The 25647-nt window shown below is 42.0% G+C and overlaps 1 protein-coding gene across 2 annotated transcripts in view; it reads left to right on the forward strand.

Moving 5' to 3' along the window:
• Positions 1–25647, forward strand: part of SYNPR (synaptoporin) — a 136938-nt gene that overhangs the window by 109307 nt on the left and 1984 nt on the right. For both annotated transcript variants that reach the window (XM_018554579.1, XM_018554586.1), the window contains 2 exons: positions 6861–7059; positions 19886–20077. In XM_018554579.1, coding sequence (XP_018410081.1) covers positions 6861–7059; positions 19886–20077 — 391 coding nt within the window. The remainder of the gene's footprint in view (positions 1–6860; positions 7060–19885; positions 20078–25647) is intronic.

The raw sequence follows: 25647 nt of genomic DNA on the forward strand, positions 1-25647 counted from the left end.
GGTGGGTGAGACATCTATTGTCTGCCACATACAATGCTGTTTTAACACCTCTCTCCTGGCAGGTTATTAACGCCTACTAGCTCCAATTATGCAAATCAACACCTGGTTGCGACTAACAGATTATGTGTATTGGAGCAACATTCACCATATTTATTCCCAGATAATTTTTTGTACAAGCCGTTTGAGAAACCTGGTGGATGACCAGTGAAACGTCTTCAAGAAAAATACAGCAAGTCCAGTTGTCTTGACTTATTTCTTACTGATATAAAATAACACAGTCAACTTTTGCTGCAATACTCCCTGCAAAACGTTTTTTCTACTGCTAGATGTCCGCGGTCTGATGGACCAGCATTATTTAACTTCCTCTGAGCCCAGGCCATCCTGGACCCGCCCCTGCCTGTGACTGGAAAGTGAAAGGGGAAGCAGCACAGTTATGAGCTCATCTCTCTATCACTCTGCTTTCTCCTGTTATCAGCATGCTTCCTTCATGAACTAACTGGCTCACTCCAGCTCTGTTATTCAGAGACTGCAAGAGACTGACCCAAGGCCAAGTTCAGGTACTTACACTGCTTCTACTTAAAAAATACATTTAACCTCTTGCCGTCCGGCCATTAAGAAAAAACAGACGGACGGCAGACTTGCATCAGCGGGTTGCCGTCTCCAGACGGCATTTTTTTCCTGCTCGCGCGCGCTAACCTCTTGCCGTCCGGCCGTCAAGAAAAAACGGACGGACGGCAGACTCGCATCAGCGGGGTGCCGTCTCCAGACGGCATTTTTTTCCTGCGCGCGCACGGGCAGGAAAGACCCGCTCGTTTCACATACAACCGATCAGCGGCTTTATAGCCGCCGATCGGTTGTATGGCGTGAATTTCGGGAGCCCCCCCGATCGCGAGTGCCGCCATCTCCCCCTCCTGACCCCTCACCTTTAATCCCGGGATCCGCTAGCCCATCTGCGGCCCGGGACCGGCTCGGGAGGGCGTCAGGAGGAGGAGGGAGGGAGGTCAGCTCCTTGCTGATCTCCCTCTGTAGTGTGAATGCAGAAGTGATGTGTATTACATCACTTCCGCATTCACCTGTCAGTCATCTGGCTCCTACTGCCAGAGATAAGAAGCTGATGAAGCAAATCTGTGCTTCATCAGCTTCTTATGGGGTCTCCAGGTGACATTAGGGGTCTAGAGACCCCTAATGTCTCCATAAAGCGGACCTGTCAGTGTACCTGTGCTATTATATAGGGGGATTGTATCCCCCTATGTAATAGCAATAACAATAAGTGTAAAAAAAATCTATATATATATAAATAAAAAAAGTTAAAGTCACAAACAAAAAAAGTTAAAAAAAATAAAAGTCACAAATAAAAAAAGTAACCCCCCCAATGTTTAAGTTTACGCACATATAAACGTAAATATGCGTTGCATGCGCCAGCGCGCAAACATGACAATTGCGCTACACATGTTACATATTGAAGCGAACGTCGCAGTGAGAGCAATCATTTTAGGGCTATCAATCACTGATAACACTAAACTGATGAGTGGTAAAAGCTTTTAATGCGTCGTCTATGGCCAATTTTGGGTAATGTAGTTTTTTGAGGTTTGGCGCGCGTGCGCAATTTTAAGGCTTGACATGTTTGGTGTCTCTTTACCCGACGTGACCCCGTCTTTTATATTTTACCAAAAAATTGGGTAATAATAAATGTTTTAGAATTTATTATAGGGGAAACTGTTTGTTTTTTTAATTTTCTGTAATTTTTCCTTAATATATTAAAAAATAAAACCCCCACTGGTGAATAAATACCACCAAAATAAAGCTCTATCTGTCCCCAAAAAAGGGTATAAAATTCATTTCAGTACAGCGCTGCATGATGGAATAAATGTCAGTCAAAGTACCGCAGCGCTGAATACTGAAAAATGGCCTGGATGGGAAGGGGGTTTAACTCCCTGGATGTCAACTGGTTAATGGTGTATTAATTACAATGTTGCATACATTTTTTTATTTTATATCTGCCTAGTTCAGCTTTAACGTGTGACTCTGGCCAGTTTTGTCACTCTAGGGGATGTTCTAACACAAAGTAATACTTAACTTACTGTGTGGTCCCATGACAGCTGGCAGTCCTCTTCTCTCCGACACTGGAATGCAGGTGGGCACACCTACTTCATCATGAACAATGCACCACCAGCAGTCATGGCACCAGGATGGGGGTGTGTGCACTAGTTCCCCATTGTACATGATGAAAGTAAGAGAGGGCAGCAAAGGGACCAGCTGAACACAGACAAGTAGAGTGGGGTTAGGCGCAAATGTATCTCCCTTTCTTAGTTTTGTATGGAGTAGGGAAAGGTTACATCTGGGGAGATGCTCAGATTAAGACAGAATGTGGTCCAAACCTGAGCTTCTCTGAAACCAGAAGGGGCATAGGGTCAGCTGCTGTGTGTAGCATTCCTTGCCCCACAGCTGCACATAAGCAATAGAATGATTGTGGTGGCATCATTGATGACATTGATATCGTCATTGATATTTGGTCAATGTTCTTTACCAAATATCATGCAGCTGAGAGCGGGGATTCCCTGGCAATAGCTGCTTGAGCAACAGCGGAAGGAGCTTCCTTCCAGGTTCGAAGGAGCTCAGGTTTGGACCGAACCCAGACTGAACCTGAGCTCATCTCTAGCTTTAACCTCCTGTCTTGCTGACAACGTGTCACCTCTAACTTCCTATTGTTCCTCTGAAACAGGAAGTGATGAGCAATCTGCACAACAGATATAGACAGCAAAAGAAAAAAACAAAACATTACAGGAGATTTCACTCTTCACTACTCCATGCAAACCTTAAAAAAAAAGTTTGATATATTAAATTTTTTTTTTCCAATAGAGAATCTCTTAAAAGAGAACTATGGCCAAACCTTTGTTGGTCGCATTTCACTTTAGGGTCAAAGGAGGACATTTACTAATTTACTAATGTCCTCCTGTGACCAAAAACTCAGCACATAGCATGCGACTGCCCACTGTATGCTGACAGCGCAGAGCCACGCTGTAGCCAGGAAAGATCCCGACAATATTGACGCATCCACCCCACTGCCTGATTGACAGCTGGCTCTCCCTCACTAAAGCCAGCTGTGCCCGCCCCCTCCCCTGTCTGTCCCTCCAATTTTTTTTTACTAGATTTCTTGAATCCACATCACCTTTTTAACTAAATAGTAGAAAATACAGAAGTTCAAGAGGCAGAACCCTGCTTATCCAATGTTACATAAGCGGCGCATGGCTGAAAAAGAGGATTTATCTTTGAATTACATATTCATATCTACATTAGCATTTCAGGCTGACGTTTTCACACTTAATCTGCATTTCTGGTATTTTTTGTGTGCAAACTTCTGAAATCCCATTTATTATTTAAACATCATGCTCAAGCAGGCTCCATGCGCAATTTACATAACATTTTAAAAAACCAATAGAATTATCAAGCCGGATCATATATTTCATTAAATAAACATGAATGTAGCATTTGAACAAACTGAACTGTAACACTGAAATAGTATTACATTGGACAGCTCTGTTAAAGGAGAACTATGACATAAGTGATTTCCACTCACCTCATAGTTCTAAGCCGACGTGTGACAATGAGACTGTCACAGGTCGGCTCAGTAGATCGGGAGGTGAGGGAACACATACCGGGTTCCCTCACCTCTCGATCCTGTCACGGCTCTCTGCCGTGACAGGGGGAGGGGCTGGATTCCCCTCTCCCCGCTCCGATCTGCCAGCGCTGACTGGCGGAACGGACGGGGGAGGGGGCGGGTACAGCTGGCTCTGCCTCTAGATAGGCAGAGCCAGCTGTCACTCACGCAGCTGGGTGGATCCCGTCATCTAAGTCGGGATCCGCCTGTAGCTCGCGGTATACTGAGCTTAGGGTAACGGGAGGACGCTAGTTTGTGTCCTCCCGTTACCCCAAGGAGAACTATGGGGAAAAACACTGACCCCATAGTTCTCCTTTAAGTCTCAGCTACAAGTGCAATGCTGCTGTTTTCAAACTACAAGTCTCAGCAGATGTAGTGACTGAGACTGTGCCAGGTTTTGGAGGGGGTAAATGTTAGCATTAATATTTTCGCATTACTGGGCTTTTTTAAATTAACTCAGAGACACAACCCATATTAGAGTCCAGCATGCTTTGCAAACTAAGTATCATGGATGAATTGTATAATAAGTGTTTATTTGTAAAAATTAAAGTGATATTAAAATCAATAGGTTTTTAAGCTAATTCAAATGCTGATGAAATCACTTACAATGGATGCTGCTCCTTGATGTTTATAAGTTTTAAACTCCTGCAAAATCAGCTGGTTCCCTGAGCACTGGCCCTGATATCCTATTTTATTGTGGCTGCTTTCCCTTGCACAGAGCCGCACAGAGCGTCACAGGTTACTAAGAGCTCTCAGTAATCTGGGATGCTGTTGCCGCTCCCCTGGCACCCTCGCCACCACCCAGCCTCCCCCACTGAGATGCCGCCTGAGGCAACCACCTCGGGCATCCACGTTAATGGGACAGCCCTTAGTGTATGGAACACAAGAACACACCTCTGTAGGTTTAGGAGTCCAAAAGTATATGTTTCATTAGAGATGTGTTTCAGGGTTTATAGCATTCCTCCTTCATCAGTGCTAATAAGGACATAAACCATATCTATGTAATAACAAACTGCAATAGGATGTAAAAAATAGAGGATATAAACATTGAAGATAGGTATGGGCAGATGTAGATGGTATAAAAATACCAAAATAAAAACATTAACATAAAAACATTAGCTGTATTTTACAATGTGTTCAAACATAATTTAGAAGAGATTGTTGCACTGAATTACTGAAATGATAAAGTTAAAATGAGTAAAAGATTATATTATGCATTTTGTTTTCATGGCAAGTAGATGTTAATGATGTGGATATCTAGACTCACTGTATGTAACAATATTCTACTGATATATCACAAAAAGGGAAGATTTTGTAAATGTATTGATGTGGTAGAAAACTGTATTAAGTAGCCAGCATCCTTGTAAAACGATACAAACCTAAAACTTGGAAACAGCGTGAAATATTGCTAATCTGTATTCCACAGTTGTCATTGATGTGTTTGAAACAGAGAGGTAAAGGTATTTTGTCAAACATTACAGCAATAAAACACAGAGGAGTGTAGATGACAATACTTTTACTTTTCTGTTTCCAAATGCATCCATAACAACTGTGGAATACAGATTAGTAATATTTCCTGCTGTTTAGTCCAGTTCCAAGTTTCAACTTTGTATATGCTGCTACATGTCGTGCAAAACATGCGGTAGATGAACTGTAACAGGAGAGAGTAGTCAGGTCTGGGCAATAATCTAGGCAGGGGACAGGAGAGACTAATCAGGTCCAATCCAGGTCGGCAACAGTCAGGGAAGGAATAAATATTATATTGCTATTGTTCAAGGATAGCAGATAATGAAGACACAACACCAACCACCAGAAAGGAAAGCATTTAAATACCATCCAAGCCAGTAGGGACAGCCGGCGTCAGGGACACACATCCATGCATGCTAATGCACGTGCGGCAACTCGTATTTAATCACATGTAACTACTAACTAACATGTAACTACTAACATGTATGAGCATGACTAGCCATAGCCAAAAGACCATAAGCTGGCATTCAACATGAAGCAGATGGACAGGATGGGCCATGCCCTGACAAAACAGACATAGATCCTAGAGTTACAATAACAGAGCCATACTCAACAGAACTTGGTCCCAGATTTTATTCATAATTGGTAAATAGAGAGTGGATTTGTACTCCTTCTGGGCTAACAGATAGAATCAGTAACAATAATAAATACATGTTTGAGCTATATACATTAAGATGGTATAACGTTTTATAAAATGTAGAACGTTTTCTCATATTTCTTATCTTAACTCAGTAATGATTGCTGCTTTGACATTACCACAGCCTCATGCATGGCTGGAATGCTTGGAAATTCCTAGGAACTTTTTGACTTTCTGAAAGTCAAACCTTGCTCCGACTCTGCTTGCCCTGCCATGTGACAGCTGCTGGGCCTAGCTGTTGGTCAATCAGGAGTGCTGTATTGAAGGAAGCAGTAACGAATGTTGCATGTTCATAAGCTGAGGCACCTTGAGATGCCTGGTGTGTGCTGTGAAATGTACCAGACACGAATGTAAAGTACCGAAGTTGATTTCATTAAAGGATGAGCCCAATAAAAAGCCACTGTGTTTGGAGGTTTTGAGGCCAGGTTCACACCTGGGCGATTCGTGACCGCACGGCAATCGTGCACATTGTCGTGCAGTCACGGAGTCGCCACCACGACGATTGCACTGGCAGTGCCATTATTTTCTAATGGCAACGCAGTTGCGACGGGCAAGTTGTGCGGTTTCCCACCGCGATTCCACCTGTGCAGATGAACACACGGCTAAAACAGCTGTGCATCATGTGTCACAAAAAAAGGTACATGTACCTTTTTTCTGCGATTGCCGTGAAGATGTAACCCCATTGAAATCAATGGGGCCGCACGGCAATCACTGTGTGCAATTGTGCACGACCACGCGGTCCCGAGACACGCATCCCGGATCGCCCAGGTCTGCACCGGCCCTGAAGGTCCTCCATCAGAGCCTAACTTTAGCCATAAAGTGGAATTTGAACTTTGTAATAGTGTAGTAATCCCAAATGGGAGTTTGAAGCCTGCTGAAGCCAGCAGGTGCTCCAAACTCTACCGCTCCTCCATCCCATCCCTGCAAAGTTAGATTGAGTAGGGGTTTACTTTAATGTCCACTTAAAAAAAAGAAGGCATGCATTCCCTGAGAGCAGTTTGTTTTCTTCATATCTCATATGTTGTGTTTTTATTCTAGGTTGTATCAAGTGAATTTTGATGCACCCACATGCGACGGGAAACGGAGGGAAAATCTCTCACTAATAGGAGACTTTTCATCTTCTGCTGAGTTCTTTGTCACAATTGCTGTGTTTGCCTTCCTCTACTCTCTGGCCGCCACAGTAGTCTACATCTTTTTCCAGAACAAGTATCGAGAGAACAACAGGGGGCCCCTAATTGTAAGTCTTGCAGTCACTTTACTATTTATTAACACAGTATAATGCGTGTGCAAATTCCACTCTATTGTTCCAGAAATAGTAACGCAATGCCATGGTACACTGGATAGCATTTTACAACCTTAACTGAATACTCTAGTTATGCTAAAACATATAATTGCTACTCATAGCTATACATTTTGTAATTTATTGTTATTAAAATGACATTTCAATCTTCACACAGCTGCAGCCTTCAACTGCAGAAAAAAATCAGATTTTGATCCACTGGAACCATGACAGTACTGGGGCACTCTGTGCACAGTATCTGTACGAAGTATTCACAGAATTCTGATTTTCTGCTTTTATGATTGGCTCCTTGCTTTCCTTAGAAGTGTGCAGATAGCTTGAGGAAAAATTTCAGGCATCTTCTGCAATGTCCTAAGGTTTACTGCAGAACACCTTTCATCCTTTCATCACTGGTATTAATTTAGCCGTACATCTATAGAGGTTCTTGGGATGCAGTGTTTATCTAATTCTATAATAGGAACTGAGCAGGCAGATGCTCACATTCAGCAGTTTGAGGAAGGTTACCTTATTAATATCTACAGAACAGAAAAAGTCAAGAATGTGTAATGCAGTTCGCCAAAATCCTTGCAATGTATACAATAGACTGGAATGGTTTTTGCTTTTTCAGCACAATTTTAATTTGCTTTAAAATGAGTTGGGTACATGATACCATTAAATATACACCATACACCATTAAATATAGTATTTGGTTAATTGTATTTCTCCCTCGTTTTTTTATACCAAGAGAAAAAAAATATGTAGTAAAAGCGTTGAGTGAAGCAGGTGGATACATTATTAACTTGAGCATCACCAAATGCAATGGGTATTACATAGAGAATACAGAAGCAGTATCCCCCAGAGTCAGTATTAGTGTACACAGTCCGTAAAGACATTGAAACCAATATCACACCAAGGTTATTTGTAGACTGACGAAAGATCTTACTTAAGGTGCCCATACACTGCACGATTCTCGTATAAGAATCGCGGGAAATCCCGCGATGGTACGATAATCATGCAGTGTTTGGAAGGCGTGCGACCATTTCTACTGTGCGGTCGCATGTCTTCCGTCGAACAAGCAGGCTGGAAAACCCGCGAGTTAGTGGCCTGCTTGTTCGACAACTGCCGAACAGGCCGGTGTGCGCACGCGCACACTGCCCGTTTGCAGTAATTGGAAGCCCGCCCCTCATTGCAGTCACAGGGGGGCGGGCTTGCGATGATCTCAAGTATGATCTGCCTGTCCAAGATGGGCAGATCGTACGTTTTTTTAAGAACTTTACAACCCTCGCAAGACAAAAGTCTTGCGAGGGTTGTAAAGTGTATGGGCACCTTTACAAAGATATTTTCATAGACATTTACATCTATTCATTACCTGGCCATCTGATTTTAGAGGGAAAAAAATATGTTCTTCAATGCTCACTATTGATTCCGCAAAATAAGGCTGTTGCCAGTTGTCTCTGCTATTAATGGCACTTGAGAGAGATGAATCATGTTGGGATGAATTATGTTAGACACACTTTGGAGATTACACCAATGAATGGATCATTTGGAATGAATCATGGCTGATATGTATCAGAATTTTAATAAATTAATTTATGTATTTTGGGCTATCTAATAAGAAGGGATGAATCATGTTGGTCAAAATTGGGATATCGCATCAATTAATGTATGTAATAATGTTATTTATGAGTTTTATCCACTGCAATGACTAAGAATTATTTTACTGCAATTCATTTTATGTACAATAAATTTGATATATTTTTACGCATGGTTCAATATATATCTCTCTACAAACCCTTTCTTTCACCCTTTTTTTCTTAAGAAATATACTATATGGACAAAAGTTTGTCAACAACTGACAATCACACCTATGTGAGCTTACCTCATACCTTTCCAAAACCATTAAATTAATATTGAGTTGCCTCCCCCCAGCTATAACAGCCTCTACTCTTCTGGGAAGGCTTTCCACTAGTTTTTAGAATGTTAGGAGAGACAAAAGGCCTTCATTTGAAGGGGTAATTTAGAGTGGTGCCCACATGCTTTTAGCCATATAGTGTATCTTTTACATTTCAGCGGTGTCGGCTGGGGTGAGTGTTACCCAGTGCGGCTGCCACGCATGTGCTGTGATGTCCATGGTGTGACATGATCACGCAGACGCGGTGATGTACTTCACTGCTGGTGCCCATCTTGGTGAGGAGGGGATATGCCGGCAAAGAGAGGAGGGAATATTGACCTGGCCGGATTAGGTATGCCGCCGGGTGCCCGCCTCTCTCTTGTGCTGCTGTTGGACTCTCGGTGAGCGAGACTGTGGGCCCAACTTTTAACCTCTTGCCGTCCGCCCGTAGTAAAAAAACGGACGGACGGCACTGCAGCATCTGCGGGTTGCCGTCTCCAGACGGCAATTTTTTTCTGCTCGCGCGCGCCCCCTAGCGGGCACGCACGGGCAGAAAAGACCCGCTAAATGCACACACCAAGCCATACCCCCCTTGCGATGCCACTTAATGTAAGGAAGGCGCAGGATGAGCCTAGAGGTGGTTTAATCTTTTAAACCTAACTTCAAGCTTGGGATGTCCAAACCCCTTTGCTTCCTCCCAACTGCAGAAGTAATACCTTAGCCTTTATAAAGATAACTATACAAATGAAACAAAAATTGAACCTCAGCTCCAGGCAATCCTGAATGTAATACATTTTTACATGGTCAGTGCAACAAGTGCATCTTCACACTACATGGACTGCAAGAGGTGATGATAGCCTTTCCAGGGCCGCTCCCATAACACTAACCCTAGTGTTTATAATCTGCAGACTAGTAGGTAGGGTCTGCTTCTGGTTGGTTCATAAAGAATGATAGCCACCCATGGCAGACCCCATCCACTTGTCTGCAGTAAGCAGACATGGTTTGGTTCTGGAGCAAAGCAGAGGGAAGGTACACTTGTTGCAGTTTGCATGTAGCTGTTTACTGCTTACAAGGCAGCCCAGGGCAGTCTGAGGCTAAATTAGTGTTTTCAATCATTTGTACAGTTATACTTTAAGAATTGTAGGAGCGTCGATGACACAACCAAACAGATATAATCCAACAAAATCATCTTCTCCTCTTTTATTGGGGTGACCATTTAAGAGCCACCAGCAGAGAGAGGAAATGTCATTATGTTTCAAGCTTGCCTGTGCGATGATCACTTAATATGTGATGTTTCATCAAGTTCAGTGCACAGAGCACTTCTCGAAACAGTCGGTGACAAGGATTATGGACAGGATTAAAAGGGTTGGACAGGAGGAGCCTTTAGGCAACACAGAAAGCAAGTTTCCTAGGAAACAGGCAGCTGAAGAAGCATTTTGGAAAAATGTCCTTTTCAGAAGTAACCTTTTCAAACGTACCTCTTCCTGCGCTCTATCTTTAATTGTAGAACACAACAGAAAGTAGTAGATGATAGAAGTCATTTTATGAGAGAGGCCATGGAAATATGACAGGGGGTAGATGTGAAAGTTAAAGTGTATGTCCAACCAAAACTTTTTTTTGCTTTGGATGAACTAAGGAAGGTTTAGAACCGCTACTGGGTTACTACTCTTAGAAGGGCAGCAACAATTTCAGGGGGCACAATCCTAAAGACTAGGATGTTCAGATACCAAGTATCGTACAAGTACTGATACTTTTCCAGCTCCAAGACCAAACTAGAGAAAAAGTTAGGAGGCAGCTGTAATTCTTAAAGTAGTATTAAGGTCTGGGCGTTTTTTACCTTAATGCATTCTCTGCATTAGGGTAAAAACAGCCCAGCACCTTTTTTCTACCCCAGACCCCCCCACACTTACCTGTCAGCTGTGCTCGTCCCCGGTCCCGAAGCGATCCTCCGTTCCCCAACTTCCGGGTTGTGGGGAGGGAGGATACTGATGGCCGAGGAGCCATAGGCTCCTTTTGCCATCAAAGAGGGAAGGGGCGTGGCCTGCCACAGGGCTGTGTGTGTCTATGGACGCACACAGCCACTGCGGGCAGAAGCGTACACAGGTGCCTCTATTAGAACTATGGTGGCACCCGTGCAGGGGGCGGGGGAAGAGCGCTGTGGGGATCCACTAGAAAACAAGGAATGAAAAACTTTTAAAGAAAAAAAGCAACAGCCTCCAGCAATGGTGGGTTTCCGTTAAGGATAAATATAAAAAAGAATTAAGCATTAAAGGAGAACTATGAGGTGAGTGCTTTTCACTCACCTCATAGTTCTAGCCGACCTGTGACAATGAGACTGTCACAGGTCGGCTCAGCACATCGGGAGGTGAGCGAACACATACCGGCGTTCGCTCACCTATATATATACTGTATATGGGATGCACCGATACCATTGTTTCCAGTCCAAGTACAAGTACTGATACATTTTTGTTTATTGACATGTGACAGTTTTTCTAAAACAATACAGACTAATGATTTCAGGACAGTGGTGGAGCGCCAGAGCCAGGTCCCAGCTGCAACCTCTGCAACCCTGGTAGTTCTTGTGAAAACGCCAAGTATCGGCACTGGTATCTGAAGTGGTATCTGAACATCCCTAAGACTACTTTAGAGGAGTGCTGTCCAACTATACGTATAAATACATAAAGGCATATAAAGCATTTTTTTAGTGGTCACATTTTTCTAGTAAACAACCTCTGTTTCATCATAGAATAACATTCAAGTCAATTTTGGATATAGTACTTTACTGCTTCCTGCAATATGATTTTAAATCCAAAGGCCCCATCTTAGCATAGAGGAAACTATTGTGTATTTGGTCTAATGTTTCATGAAATTATTTCATGTTCAGATTTGTGTATTTTCCAACTGAGGGCTCCTTGTATATCTAGCAAATGTAGCTTTCATCCTTGTCGAAAGACAGGGGACATGAAACACTGATTAATGTTTTCAATCCTTTTAAATAGAATTATAGACCTGCATTACAGAAATGAAACAGAAAAGCACCTTTACTTTGCAGCAGGGAGCACAGCTTTCTTTTAAAGTGCAAAGTATACCTGCGCTCCACACAGAGAACAACAAAAACTTTAAGATGCTATAGATTCCTTTTAAAGTCCAACTCCAGAATCCAGGCTACATTCCACACCCCCCGTCCTTCCTTGTCCCCCTGTAGTATGGGGAGCAGTATTATATGCTATATCTTTTCATACTTACTTTTCCAGATGTCCCTGAGTCGGGTCACATGACACATGGTCCTTTTCCTCTTTGTATCTTCTGCAGCGGTTGGCAATCCTTAAGAATGCAGAGACTTATGTGCATTATAATTTTTACAAATAAAGAGTATAATCTGATATTGCACCAGATCAGTGCGCTCTCTCTTCTCTATACATTCAAGGGTCCAAAAAAGGGCCATTGCCTGTGCTGTTGTGAAGAGAACTGCAAGAATGGGCACTAGAGAAATACATTTTGGTGTACATTTTAGAAGAATATCAAGATGGACTACTGTGCTCAAAAAAGATGTGTTCTTTATCCTAAAGTCTAACTCTAGCTAACACTTTAAGCGGTCACAGAAAAAGTTTTTAATAAGGAGAGATAGCGACATTCATTTTGATGATTCTATATGTGTGGATGTATTCCTTGTGGTAAGTCATGACAAAAGAATAGGAACATCACTGCCTCATATTTCTAGGTAGAGTCCATTCATAAATCAGGGCAGCTTTTGTTCTCAACAAGGCAAATTTGGCTGAAGTTTTAAAATATCAGTTCGGGTGAAAGTTTTACCAAAGTTTCTGTTTTCTTTGCTGTTTGAATGGCTTTCTGGAGTGTGACATCCATGCATGCACTCCTCTTGCTGCGTAAACTGTAATTATCGCTCCCTATTATCTGGTAACATGCAAGCAAAATGTCCTTACTCAAACAAAAACGGTGCTAAGGATATATTAAATGTTCAATGGGAAGCTCTATTTTAGCATTTGAAAACAAAGCCTTTAATTATCAGTGAGCATTCCTGGAATAAGTGTGTGGTTTGTCTTTAGCGTTGTTCTCTGCTGTCTGATTCTTGCAGGCACAGAAGCTAACTGCAATCATAATTCTTGTGCTGCAGATGTTCTAGCGTTTTATTAATGGGCTATCATGTGTCATTGCAGGATACTGCTTTGTAGTTATAATGTATCATTCTCTGTTTGTACTAGGGTTGCACAGATACCAAGTACAGTACTCGGTACAAGTACGAGTACATGTACCGATACTTTTGAGCTCCAACACTAGACTAGAGAAAAATTCAAAAGTTAGGAGGCAGCTGTCATTTGTAAGGAGCACACAGAGCTCCTGGGATTTGTACATCTCTGTTTTAATGTACAATTTTGTTTTTATAAATATAAATAAAGGGATGCACAGATACCAGTTTTGCTAGTACGAGTACTGGTACTTGCCGAGTACTTACAAGTACGAGTACTGATACATTTTTGTTTATTGTCATGTGACAGTTTTTCTAAAACAATACAGACTAATGATTTCAGTACAGTGGTGGGGCGCCAGAGCCAGGTCCCAGCTACAACCGCTGCAACCCTGGCAGTTCTCATGAAAATGCCAAGTATCTGCACTGGTACTCGAAAAAGTATCTGTGCATCCCTAGTTTGTACTAAAAAATTAACCTGTAGCATGGAGGAATATTACAAAGTAAGAGTGAGGGTGTAAGGGGAACACAGGAAATGCACCGCTCCTCCATGGCTCGGGTAAGGGGTCAGCTGGGTGCTTGCTGCTGGGAGAGCTTACTTGCTCCATTGTAAGACCACACAAACAAGAACGACAGCTGGAGGAACTTCAAATGTCACTGGAACAGTTTATTGTAGAATAAACTACATCACTGGTGTCCTACCGAAGGTTTGCCCTCACTGACGCAGTTCACCTAATCATAGGTTTAGTCATAGAAATGAGGGTGGACCAGGGTAGGCTGTGTTTTATACCATCAAGTTAATCTGCATGTCATTACACAATTAAAGGGACCAAACCTGTATTACAACTTGAAAACAGAGCAAATGAGTGGGTGAAACGCGCCAGGGAGGGCAAACCTTTGGCGGGACACCAGTGATGTAATTTAATCTACAATAAACTTTTCCAGTGGAATTCGGAGTGCAGCCAGCTTTCTTTCTTGTTTAAGAGTGATGGTGTATTGCAATTTATTGCTTCAGTCCACTGCTGATGTTCCAGGAACTCTTATGCAACTTATGACTTACTCAAAGCCAGCCTTGGTTCAACCTCCTCTACTACCATGTGACAGGTCTGATTTGCTGCTAAAGCATTGAATATTGCATTGAGGGAAGGACAAGGGCGTGTTTATTGTGCCTTATGCCCCTCAAGAGTACTGGCCATGGGTTGGGGCAGTGGAGAATTTCTTCCTTGATACATCTTTGCTTTAAAGAGATCCTATCAGGTTTTAAGCACAGGTTTCCTGTAAAGAAAGCATCCTGTACTCATCTCTCTAGGGGTAAATTTTTCAATTCTAAAGTTGCATCCTCAAAAAAATTTGACACCCTACATAACTGCAGAATTTAGCAGTAATGAATGTGTCAGAGAAAGGGAAGTGGAGGAGAGGTGGGAAAAAACAGGTTGCCAGAAAGGTGAATATATGCTGTTTTCTATTGCAGTGACCAGCTGGCTTAAAACATTTAGAGACCCGAAAGGGTCTTTTGTAGATAAAGTCCAGACAAATGTAAAGAACACTTGTTGATCCTCCTATGAGGGTCCTAGTTCAGGCCATTCCTGGGGCCTGCTCCTGTGCCACTGATTTAGACTATTGAGCCTTATTGCATTGGCACTGTCCACCTTTGTCACTATAGAGAAACCAGGCCTGAGCAATGAGGTGCAGCCAATGTTGGAGTGAATGCCTCTAGACAGGGACTGACTGCAAGAGGCTGGGAGGAGATAAGCAGTACTGAAATGCAAAAAAAAGATATAAAAATGTGAAATCAGTAAATACTACTTGTTTATGAGATGTGGTACTGTAGCAAACTAAATGTCATTTAGTTGGGATTTAGATCTATTTCAATGGAAATAGTCCAAGCCAACAAAAATGTCATGTCTTCAAAGTCAGTTGACATTTTCCTCGGTTATCTCATAGTTAGTAAACATCTACATTCAAAGATGGAATGCTAATATAACAAAAAGCAATGCAGAGTAAAAGCAGATAATACAATTTACTTTAAAGGCTGCTGTTGTGCTCCAGAGCCCATGCTGCAAAAAGGTTATGCTGAAATAATCAGTACAGTATCTGTAGGTGTTGGGCGTTATTACAATATCTTTTCTCGGTCCCTGCATAGCTGCCAAGCAGAATTAATTCATTCATTAATGATTGCCTCACGCTGTACTCCAAAGAGTCTGATTTCATTCTGATGTCAGAGGATTCTAATAAGCCCAGCATCATAATTAAAGTCCTCCGTCGGTGGTGTAAACAACAGCGAATGCTTGCTCACGTAAATAAATATTTAATTTGTTTTATCAGGTTAAGGGACTAATAGGGAAGTGGAGGAGCAGAACACCTATGCTAATAATGGGAGAGAAGAATACGAGAACTAAAGTGATACCTTTATTGGATAATTGAACCGGCTTATGTTGCATGCTTTTAAGTGGCGGGAGAGGCGCCAGGCTTTGGATGCTCCCATCAGTGTATTCGGTTGTACGGCTCAATTTTAAATCAGATGATTAAAAAGAAACACTGTCTGCAAATAGGAGAGACTGCTCATAGATATTCAGTCTTTTCCCAATTCAAATGTAATTGGCTGGATCAGGCAACAATTCCCCAGTGTCTATAATAATTTAACAATTTAAAGTGGACCATGCATCAAAATGCAAGGTCCACATATTAGTTAGGACCCCAAGGTAAAATGCTTTTCTCAGCCCACAAGGCTCCATACATAAGTAAAATGAGTGACCTTTGAGCTAAAGTGATGTCACATACCCTTAGATCTCCAAGATGGCACTGAGAGTTTGCCTATGGGGGCAGGAACTATGTAATGTGCAAAAATGGCTTACTCCTTGTACTATTACAAACTGTACATAGAAACATAGCAGTCATTAGTAAGATCACTTACATCAGGCTTACTTCTTTTACCTTACTTTACTTCTTTTCACTGCTTTTTTGTTGGCATTTGTTTTGCACGCAAGTTATAATCCACATTTTAGGTCTGAAATTACTTAAAACCCATACAAGTTACAGTATATATTTCCTGAAAGCAGAGACTCTGTAGAATAAAATTGCAGCGGATGCAAATTTTGAATATTATGATATTAGCGCAACTCTTAATCCCAAAATTTCAGTAGAAATTATATTTAAAGTTAACTTTAGTGTACAAGAACACATAATAATACCCATTTTTTTTGTAAAATATGAAAGATGAGGTTATGCCAAGTAAATAGATACCACACATGCCAAGTTTAAAAATTGCACGCATCCATGAAACGGTGACAAAATGCGGTACTGCTTTGAAAGTCTGTACAGGTCATCAGTGTAGAGTTAAAGGAGAACTATGAGGTGAGTGCTTTTCACTCACCTCATAGTTCTAGCCGACCTGAGACAATGAGACTGTCACAGGTCGGCTCAGTAGATCGGGAGGTGAGCAAACATATGCCGGTGTTCTCTCACCTCTCGATCCTGTCACGGCTCTCTGCCGTGACAGGGGAGGGGCTGGATTCCCCCCTCCCCGCTCCGATCCGCCAGCGCTGACTGACGGAACGGACGGGGGACAGCTGGCATCCGCTCCGGCTGCGGCGTCTCAGTATACCGCGAGCTACAGCTCGCGGTATACTGAGCTTAGGGTAACGGGAGGACGCTAGTTTGTGTCCTCCCGTTACCCTAAGGAGAACTATGGGGAAAAGCCCTGACCCCATAGTTCTCCTTTAATAGTGATGTACGGTATACATTGTTGGCTAAACACACAGATGAAATACATATAAGGAAGCTGTTTTACCTGCCAAAGGATTAGTACTCCTGTCAATCCAGTTTTGAGATTTACACAGCTCTTTCATACAGCCTATCCCTTTACGGAAGGACAGGAGACCTAATTTATCTGCAGGTAATTAACACTTACAGTTCTTGCCCTTCCCTAGGAAAAGCAGGAAAGTGATGAGCTTATCTTTCTGTCACTCTGGACAGGTTAATGTTAAAGTGACACTAAACTCAGGAGATAAATCTTAAAAATGCATTCTAACACCTTAACTATTAACAAAAATGTATCTTATTTGTGTATCACTCGGCTGTAGATCCTCAAATTATCTCTGAATTGGAGCTGACACTGTCCTTCCTTCTGGAGGGGGGCTACTTTTGTTCCCCATGGTCACTGTGTGTGTTGTAAAGTAGTCACCGCCACAAGCTTGCTTCCATGGTGGACTACAATATCCTCTTTAGTTTACTAATTTGTATCGAGATTATAGTCCATCACAGGAGGGAGCTTGGAGTGGTGGCTACTTTACAACACACACAGGGACCAAGGGGAACAAAAGTAGCCACCCTCCAGAAGGAAGGACAGTGCCAGCACTAATTCAGAGATGATTTGAGGATCTACAGGCAAGAGATACACAAATAAGATACATTTTTGTTAATAATTAAGGTACCTGAATGCATTCTTATGACATAACTCCTGAGTTTAGTGTTACTTTAACACATAAGTATCCCTGTTTGTACTGGGGTGGCAGATCTCATTATAAGTTGTAGATTAGATTGAAACAATGTCTGTCCTAAAAAAGAGCTAGATGTTTATGAGAGGAAGCTCAGAATGTCCCTAGTCTTTCTAGGGGGGAAACAAACCTATAGTGGGCTTTTCTCACATTTGACTGCAAAAGTGGAAATATCCTTTAATATTCAGATAGAGGCTACATCTACTTTAACTGTTTGGCATGAGAACAGCACTATTTTTATAGTAGTTATTATAAATAGGCCTAATGAATTCAGGAAAGATATGCAGGTGACCTTATTAATAAATGTAACAGTATTGCAGAAAAGCCAGACTTATGTGCTGCTTTTTCTTTCTAGTGTTTGGCACATTTGAGATACGAGGTGCCATACCTGTATTTCTATAGTGGCATCTGTGATCCTAAAAATAGTAATGTCTTCGGCTTTTCACCGCTGCCCAGCTGTGCCAGGAAGGAAAATGGGGACCCCCCCAGCACAGATAATGATTTCTATATGAACATCAGACACGGCATGAAGACAGCGCAAGACATCTATCACTGAAGCTTGCAAAGTGCTGGAGGCTTCACACAACATCATTACGCCAAGTGGCTATGCATGTGTTCATCAGCACTCTGCGTTGCACACACGACTTGTTGTCACTGGTAGGAGCTGCAGAGAAGACAAACAATAAGGGCTGACTTTGTAAAAAAATGGGAAAACCATGTATGTTATACATAGCAACCAACCATGTTGAGTTTTACTCATCTTTGCTTCTTTTTCCTGAACTGGTGGATGGTGCACCCCTGTATTCAAAGTGTCTAAACAAAGAAATCTCTCAGATATTCTGTACTAAGATCACAATTAATCATGATGAGCAATTTGATGGATCACAAATGTTGTGATACCCTGGAATTTATTTAAAAAGATTTGTCAGATCTACAGAGAACCAAACAATTTATGAATTGTGATTGAATTAATTCCTAATTTCCATAATTCTCCTGAGGTCACAGATCTCTGGGGGAAATATTCAGGTAAATCAAAAGCTGATTAATTGTGATTCTTTTGATTTAATCGATAAATATTTGATGACAGTAATCTGGTCCAGGCAATTGTAGCCAGATTTGGTGACAACCTTATATCTGGTGGTAGGCAGGTCCAATGGACATTGACTGGGGACCATTGACTGGACCGGCTAGAGTATAATAACAATGGTTATTGTTCTCCTGTGAGAGAAGCAGATCCGATAGTGTCTACTCATATCGCTTACTCCCTCTCCATCTCTTACGTATTGGCTTAAAGGTGTTAGATTGGCAGCTGTCCTAAGAGGGATGGTCTGACTTATTGGGGGAAATGTTTGACCTCTGCAGAAAGACCATTACTTCCACACAGAGAGCAAGGAAAGAAAAAAGGCAAAATAATACATACAACAATACAGAAAGAAGGCATAAAACATTCATAAAGATTGGTAACTATATACAGTATATCTGCAGAGAGCCCACTGCTTCCTCACAGAGAGAAAGGGCTCTTCTCTGCAGCATACTGATAGGGGGTCTTTCGGCACCTTTCACACAGGCTGTTCAGGAGAGGATCCGTGCACAGATCCTCTTCTGATTAGAGCAGTATGGAGCGGATGTCATTGCTGTGACATCCGTGCCTGTACAGTTTTTCCCTCCGTCTTGTAATGGATTACCCTCGATCTGACATGATCCAGTCTGTTGAAACAGAACACTGTTCTATATGGTTTTATACAGACTGGAGGGGGGGGGGCGGGGGGAAAACTGGGGGTAGAACAGAAGCCGGTCCGTATACCAATGACTGCCCATAGACTTGCATTGGGCATCCAGTCGGGTCCCCCTTAAAAAGTAACAGGTGGACCCGATCGGACCGCCCATGTGAAAGGGGCCTTCTAAAGAAACAAACTGTAAACTTTGCCCACCTTTTGTTTTGATGCACCTGAAATTGTTTCAATTGATTTAAAAATCAATTGGGCTCTAATATCCAAACAAAAGAACTCTATTTTTTCTAATATAGGACAGGATATATATGCAAACATCTGATGTCTTGGGCACCATAATACTTTCTAACTGCAATTTGTGAAAGCTCTTTTTGTTTTGTCTTTTATAAATGACATGAGAGTGCCATGAGCTTATCTTCGTATACGTGAAAAAAAATCTAACATGCTTTTGTTGTCCTAGGATTTTATCGTAACTGTTGTCTTCTCCTTCATGTGGCTGGTGAGCTCGTCCTCCTGGGCTAAAGGTCTTTCTGATGTAAAAGTGGCCACAGATCCCGATGAAATTCTGTTACTGATATCCGCTTGCAAACAGCCAACAAACAAATGTGCCTCAGTGCGAGGTCCTGTCATGTCAAGCCTGAATACTTCAGTGGTAAGTTGGTTTCAGATGGCAAAAGGGCGGAGGGAGAAGACTGCAAGCATTGTATTACCATTCTGTCATGCCATGACTCGTAGATATGACTTTTATTACTTTAAAAGTCACGTTGACTAATAAGTAAATGTAGAAAAAGTTAGGTGCAAAGGTTAGTTTTTTTTAGGGAGAATTAAATATGACAAAGTTAGTAGGAACACTAATTGTTACGTTTTTCTTAGCAGAGAATGAAATAAGCAGGAATTTCTATTCTTTGTTTGAAATAGACATGACCAACAATAGCTGATGGGGTCAATTTTGCACAACTAGAGCCTGTAGGCCAAGGATGAGGCATGGCAGAAGAGGCTTCCACCTCCCACAGCTAAGGCCAGAACCTCTACTGCCTCCACATCATCCTGGCCTCCTCCTGCACTATGCAAGGTTGAGCTATCAAACTGACATTTCAGTCTAGCAGATTATGCTGGAAGAGTGGCATTCTGACATTTCCGGCTGGACGCCAGAGGACCTTTTCCTGACACTGCTATAGGCATGCAGCCTTTGGAGGAGGTTTCCAAGTTTAGAGTTAAAGGGGGCATTTGTTTCAAGACCCTATTTAGTGCCAGTTATAGGGCAAGTGGTGCTGCTTTAGACTTTATTTGCAATTAATCAACCCATGTGTGAGAAGTAGAGCATTAGGTTAGCAGAGTTTAAATTGGTGTTACGGGTTAGGGATTGGGGGGTTACATTTAAAGTGAATCTGTGCTATGCCTATTCATATCAAGGCAGCAGGTAAACTTTCATTTGCAGCTCCACCAACTGCACATAATCAGTCACCTTCCCTTTGTCCCTTCCAACCCCTGGGAGCAAAAAGGAATGCTTGGTACTTCCTTGAATGAGGAGCATGTGACCCACTCCCCTTCCTCCCACAAGACCATGTTGAGGCATTGTCACACAAAATCAATGAGAAAGTCCTCAGGCCTATCTAAGCTCCATAGCATGACTGTGCTCCCAGTGGCCAGAAGGCAAATCTTACATCTCTTATGAGATCTTGGCAAAACAAAGATTAGATAGAAGGAGGGAAAAAATCCAGGGACTACCTTTCAGAATGTAATGGAAAACCCCTTCAAGCCTCACCATTGGACAACCTGGTAAAGACCTTTGGATTGGCATACCTCTGGATCTCTGTGTACTGCATCAGTGTACGTTATGCTGTTTTCCTTATGGAATATGTGAGAAGCACTGATTCTGATTCCAATTTCATTAAACATTATCACCATAGGAGTAGGCGGTGTCTTCTTGTTTTCTTCACTCTGAGGAAGTTTCCATTTGCTATTAAGGCTGGATCACACCTAGGCGTATCGAATATGCGTGTTTGTCGTGCGTTTTTACAGTGATTTGCTGTAAAAAACCTGCGCGACAAACGCACATTTCCGAGGCCTACCTGGCTGTATATCAATGGATACGCGCGGCAAATATGCCCCAAAGAAGCTCCTGTACTTCTTTGGGCGTAGGGCGTTTTGTAGTGCGTTCATACGGCCCGTAATACGCCCAGGTGTGAACAATACCCATAGGAAATAATTGAATTTCGGTGTTTGAGCGTTTTGCAGAGCGTAGGAACGCGCTACAAAACGCCCAGGTGTGAACCGGGCCTTAGACAGCAGCCATCCAGAGTGTTTTGTTTACTGAAGATCTGATGATTGAGGATCCATGGCGGTCCACACAGCTCTGGGGTTTAGATTCTTTTACCCTAGGTTAAACCTTTAGGACACTCCCTATGCAGCATCATACATAGTAGTTCTGGCTGTTTGCATCTTGTATTTTGTGTTTCATTCACTGATGTGAGCTTAGACTTGAATCCAAAAATATTTTATTGCTTTCCATTTAGAGAAGGCTGCACATGAATTAATGCATGCACTGCTGGGAGAGTTCCAGTTATTGTTGCTTGAACACTATGTTGTCATTAAAAACCCAATGCCAAAATTTCTGTAAATGTAATATTTCAAGACGCATTTTAAGACATAGAAATAGTTTTGTACATGGTATTCATTAACAGATTTTGTAAGGGTTCTTGAAGTATTCTCTGTCCCTGTTACAAAACAAACAAATGGACAGTTTATTTAACAAAGATCCACATGCAAACTGCAGCAACCAATAGCAACCAGACAGTAGTTATCTTTTCTTATGCTGGATGTAAACTGACATATTAAAGCTTATTGATAACCATGGTTTACAGCACTTTGTACTGCGTTACTGAATAGGTTGGCCATTCTCCTTTCCCACCTCAGCCTAACAACTGAACTTTTACATTCTTCATCAACTCATCCCCACACAGTTATTTCCTTTTTCTATCACTTGCCCAACCCTTTTTAGATTGTAAGCTCATGTGAGCACGGCTCTGCTAACCCTCTTGTCTTGATTTTTATTGTAACTCTACTGCCTCCCTTTATATTGTAAAGCACTTGGCATACTGTTGGCGCTATATAAGTCCTGTATAATAATAATAATAATAATAATAATGTATGTATAATAAAGGATAATCCAGTTTTGTTTTTTTTAGTTGGCAGTACAGAGTGGAGGCAGTAGCACTTTATGTTCGTACCGCACAATGTACACAGCAACCCCCCCAACCTGTCATATATTATACCGATCTGTCTGTGTTCATCGATCGCATAGGCAATGTACAGCAGCAGCAGGCTTCTATATGATAGCCACGCTTAGAAGATGAATATTGCTATTGGCATGAGATAAATATTACATTAATAGAAAGTATTGCAAGTAAATACTTGCCTCCCTTCCCCTTCCTTCAGCTCTGGCCAGCATTTGCTGAATTTATCCTCCCCTGTCTTCATGACACGGACACTGTTGAAAACCATAAAATGCATTTTGCTCCTCACTGCAACTATTACTTGATTTACCACTCACATGTCTGTCCCATATCATCAGAGAACATGAGATTATACTTCCATCTCTTGTTTTCCTTTAAAGCTAACTTCTGTTTTGCCTATTAAACCCAATACTACTGCTCCCGTGTTCCAAGAGCCTGCATGAGGGTTCAAAAAACTATTATAGCCTTCTGACCTGTTATATTAGACTGTCAAAAACTGATAACAGGTTGCAAGAGGCTGTCACAGACTGTGCACATAACTGCCCCTAGTGCTGGAGACTAGGGATGCACTGATACTAGTTTCGATATTGGTGCCGATACCAAGTATTTGGGCGAGTACTCGTACTCGCACAAATGCTCCGATCCGATGCCTAGCCCGAGAATGCCTGTATCAGGAAGCCGGACAGCACGTCATTACATTACATTTCAAGGAAAGGTTTAACCAACATGCATAAAAGCTGACCTTTTGTAAGCACCTCCGGGCAGTATTATTTGGCTTTTTTCAACCTCTGTAACTGTCACTCTCCTGGATAGCTTGGTTGGCATGTAAATGTGGAGAAGAATATAAATAAAGGCATGTGAAATTGTATATACTGTGGGGGAAATTTATCAAAACTGCAGCAGAGAAAATCTTGAGCAGCTGTGCATGGCAACCAATCAGCTTCTCTCTTCAGTTTGTTCAATTAAGATTTGAAAATTAAAGAGAGAAGCTGATTGGTTGCCATGCACAGCTGCTCCAGATTTTCCCTGCTCCAGTTTTGATAAATTCCCTTCTGTGTGTAAATTCCCTTCTGTGTGTAAATTCCCTTCTGTGTGTATATCATTACAACTATTAACTCCATACATTTATCAGACCTCAATCTTCTTCGCTGTAATGGTCTTTAATTTACCTAAAGCTTCTTTTTTGACAGTTAAAACAATTCCTTAAAGCTGAACTCGAGGCAGTTACATTATATACAAATTAATGAGAAATCTAAATTAAATCACTAATCCATAATTCAATGTATTTTTTAAAAGCAACTAGTGTATTTTGCTCTATATCAGATTCTTGCAATCCCCTGTACAGCAGCACTCAAACTGGGAAAGGCAGGGGCAGGATGAGAGAGCACAGAGATGACCTCATCAGTCTGCTGCTGCTTCTTTACTGTCCAATCAGCAAGCTGGGGATAGAGAGATGACACCACTGTATTCCTGTACTGTAACAGAGAGTGGTCTCATCCACCTGACCGTGTCGTGTAGCAGAAAAAAAGTTATTAAGCCTCTTGGCACTAACGGTTGCCGTCAAAGAACACGCCTGCTGCTTAGGTACATCAATCTTCACACGATCTTGAAGGGCTGCTCATTCAAAAAGGTTCTGGGGTTCCCATTGTGTACATAGAAAACAGAAAGACAGAGCGCCACCTCCGTGCAGGCCGGATTTCCCACAAGGCCAACCAGGGCCCGGCCTCGGGGCAGCAGGGGTGTGGAATATCTATCTCCTGATGCCCGGGACATGCAGTTCCGGGCGGGTAGTTGTTTTCTACATTTAGTCCTGCTTTGGGCAAGCAGAGCTAAATGTACAGTGGTGAAGCCGCCGCTTGTTTGGTACAAGTGATCCTGGTGATGTTGACAAGATCACTTGTATGCCGCCTGCAGATCTGCCATTCTCCATGGGGGGCGGGAGTGTACCGGTTAGAGGGGGCGCATTGTGGAACCTGTCTTTGGGGAAGCAAAGAGAGTAAATCCGGCCCTGCCTCGGTGTGTAAAATCTTTTATTAAACGGGTAAAAAAAGAGGATATGTACTCGCAAGCATAAAGTTTCATCGCACTGGCCAAAAGCCACACTGTCGGTTAAACAGGAGACAACCACCCTGACTCAGATCACAACTGCCTCCGGTCACATCAACGTCCACTGGCTGCAGTAAGCTAGATTCTGTGTAGCAGAACTGTGTAAATCTTAGGACGGTATGGATAGAAGTAAATCCTTTGGTAGGCAAAACAGCTTCTTAAATATATTTAATCTATGTATTTCGATGTTTGCCATGAGTTTTGTTTTAATGTGTTTTTCTGGATTCTTGAACATTATAATTACACATCTTTTAAGCACCTTTAAACAAAATATTTTACCCAGATATAGGAACATCTACACTTCTGGAGACGCTGAAATGGGTTAGGCATAATAAATCACGCAATGTCAAGGTTACTAATTATAATCCCCCCCAGAACACATACAGTCTAGAAATTTAATCTACAAAGCATTTAAGATTACATTTTCCTGTGACACTCAATAATTTGAATATAAATGCCAGGCGTGTGACAGATGTACCACAGAGATGAATAATAGATGAGGGAGTCACTCACATCTTCATTCATCACCAAATTCAATTTGAACTTGAAAGGTGACACTATACACCATCTCTGCAGGACAGCACAAAGCCGATAAATGCTTTATTATATTGGGGTGTTCTCTGGCGGAGATGAAACATCCTGTTTCTGTAGGAGCACCAATCCCAACACCAACCAGGTGTTCTCTGTGTAAGTTTATGTTTTTTTTAATTGAGGGTTTATTGGGAACATCTGAATATAAAATCATTTAGAATTACTGGAAAAATGAAGTGTCTCTAATGGCAACCAATCAGATTCAAGCCTTTCTAGCTACCCTCTAAACATTTTGTGTGGTCACTATAGGTACCTGAAGTGCCATTTTTTTTAAACTCCAGTTTTTATA

Source organism: Nanorana parkeri, unplaced genomic scaffold, assembly GCF_000935625.1.
Source record: "Nanorana parkeri isolate BGI_ZX_2015 unplaced genomic scaffold, ASM93562v1 scaffold9, whole genome shotgun sequence".
NCBI lineage: Eukaryota > Metazoa > Chordata > Amphibia > Anura > Dicroglossidae > Nanorana > Nanorana parkeri.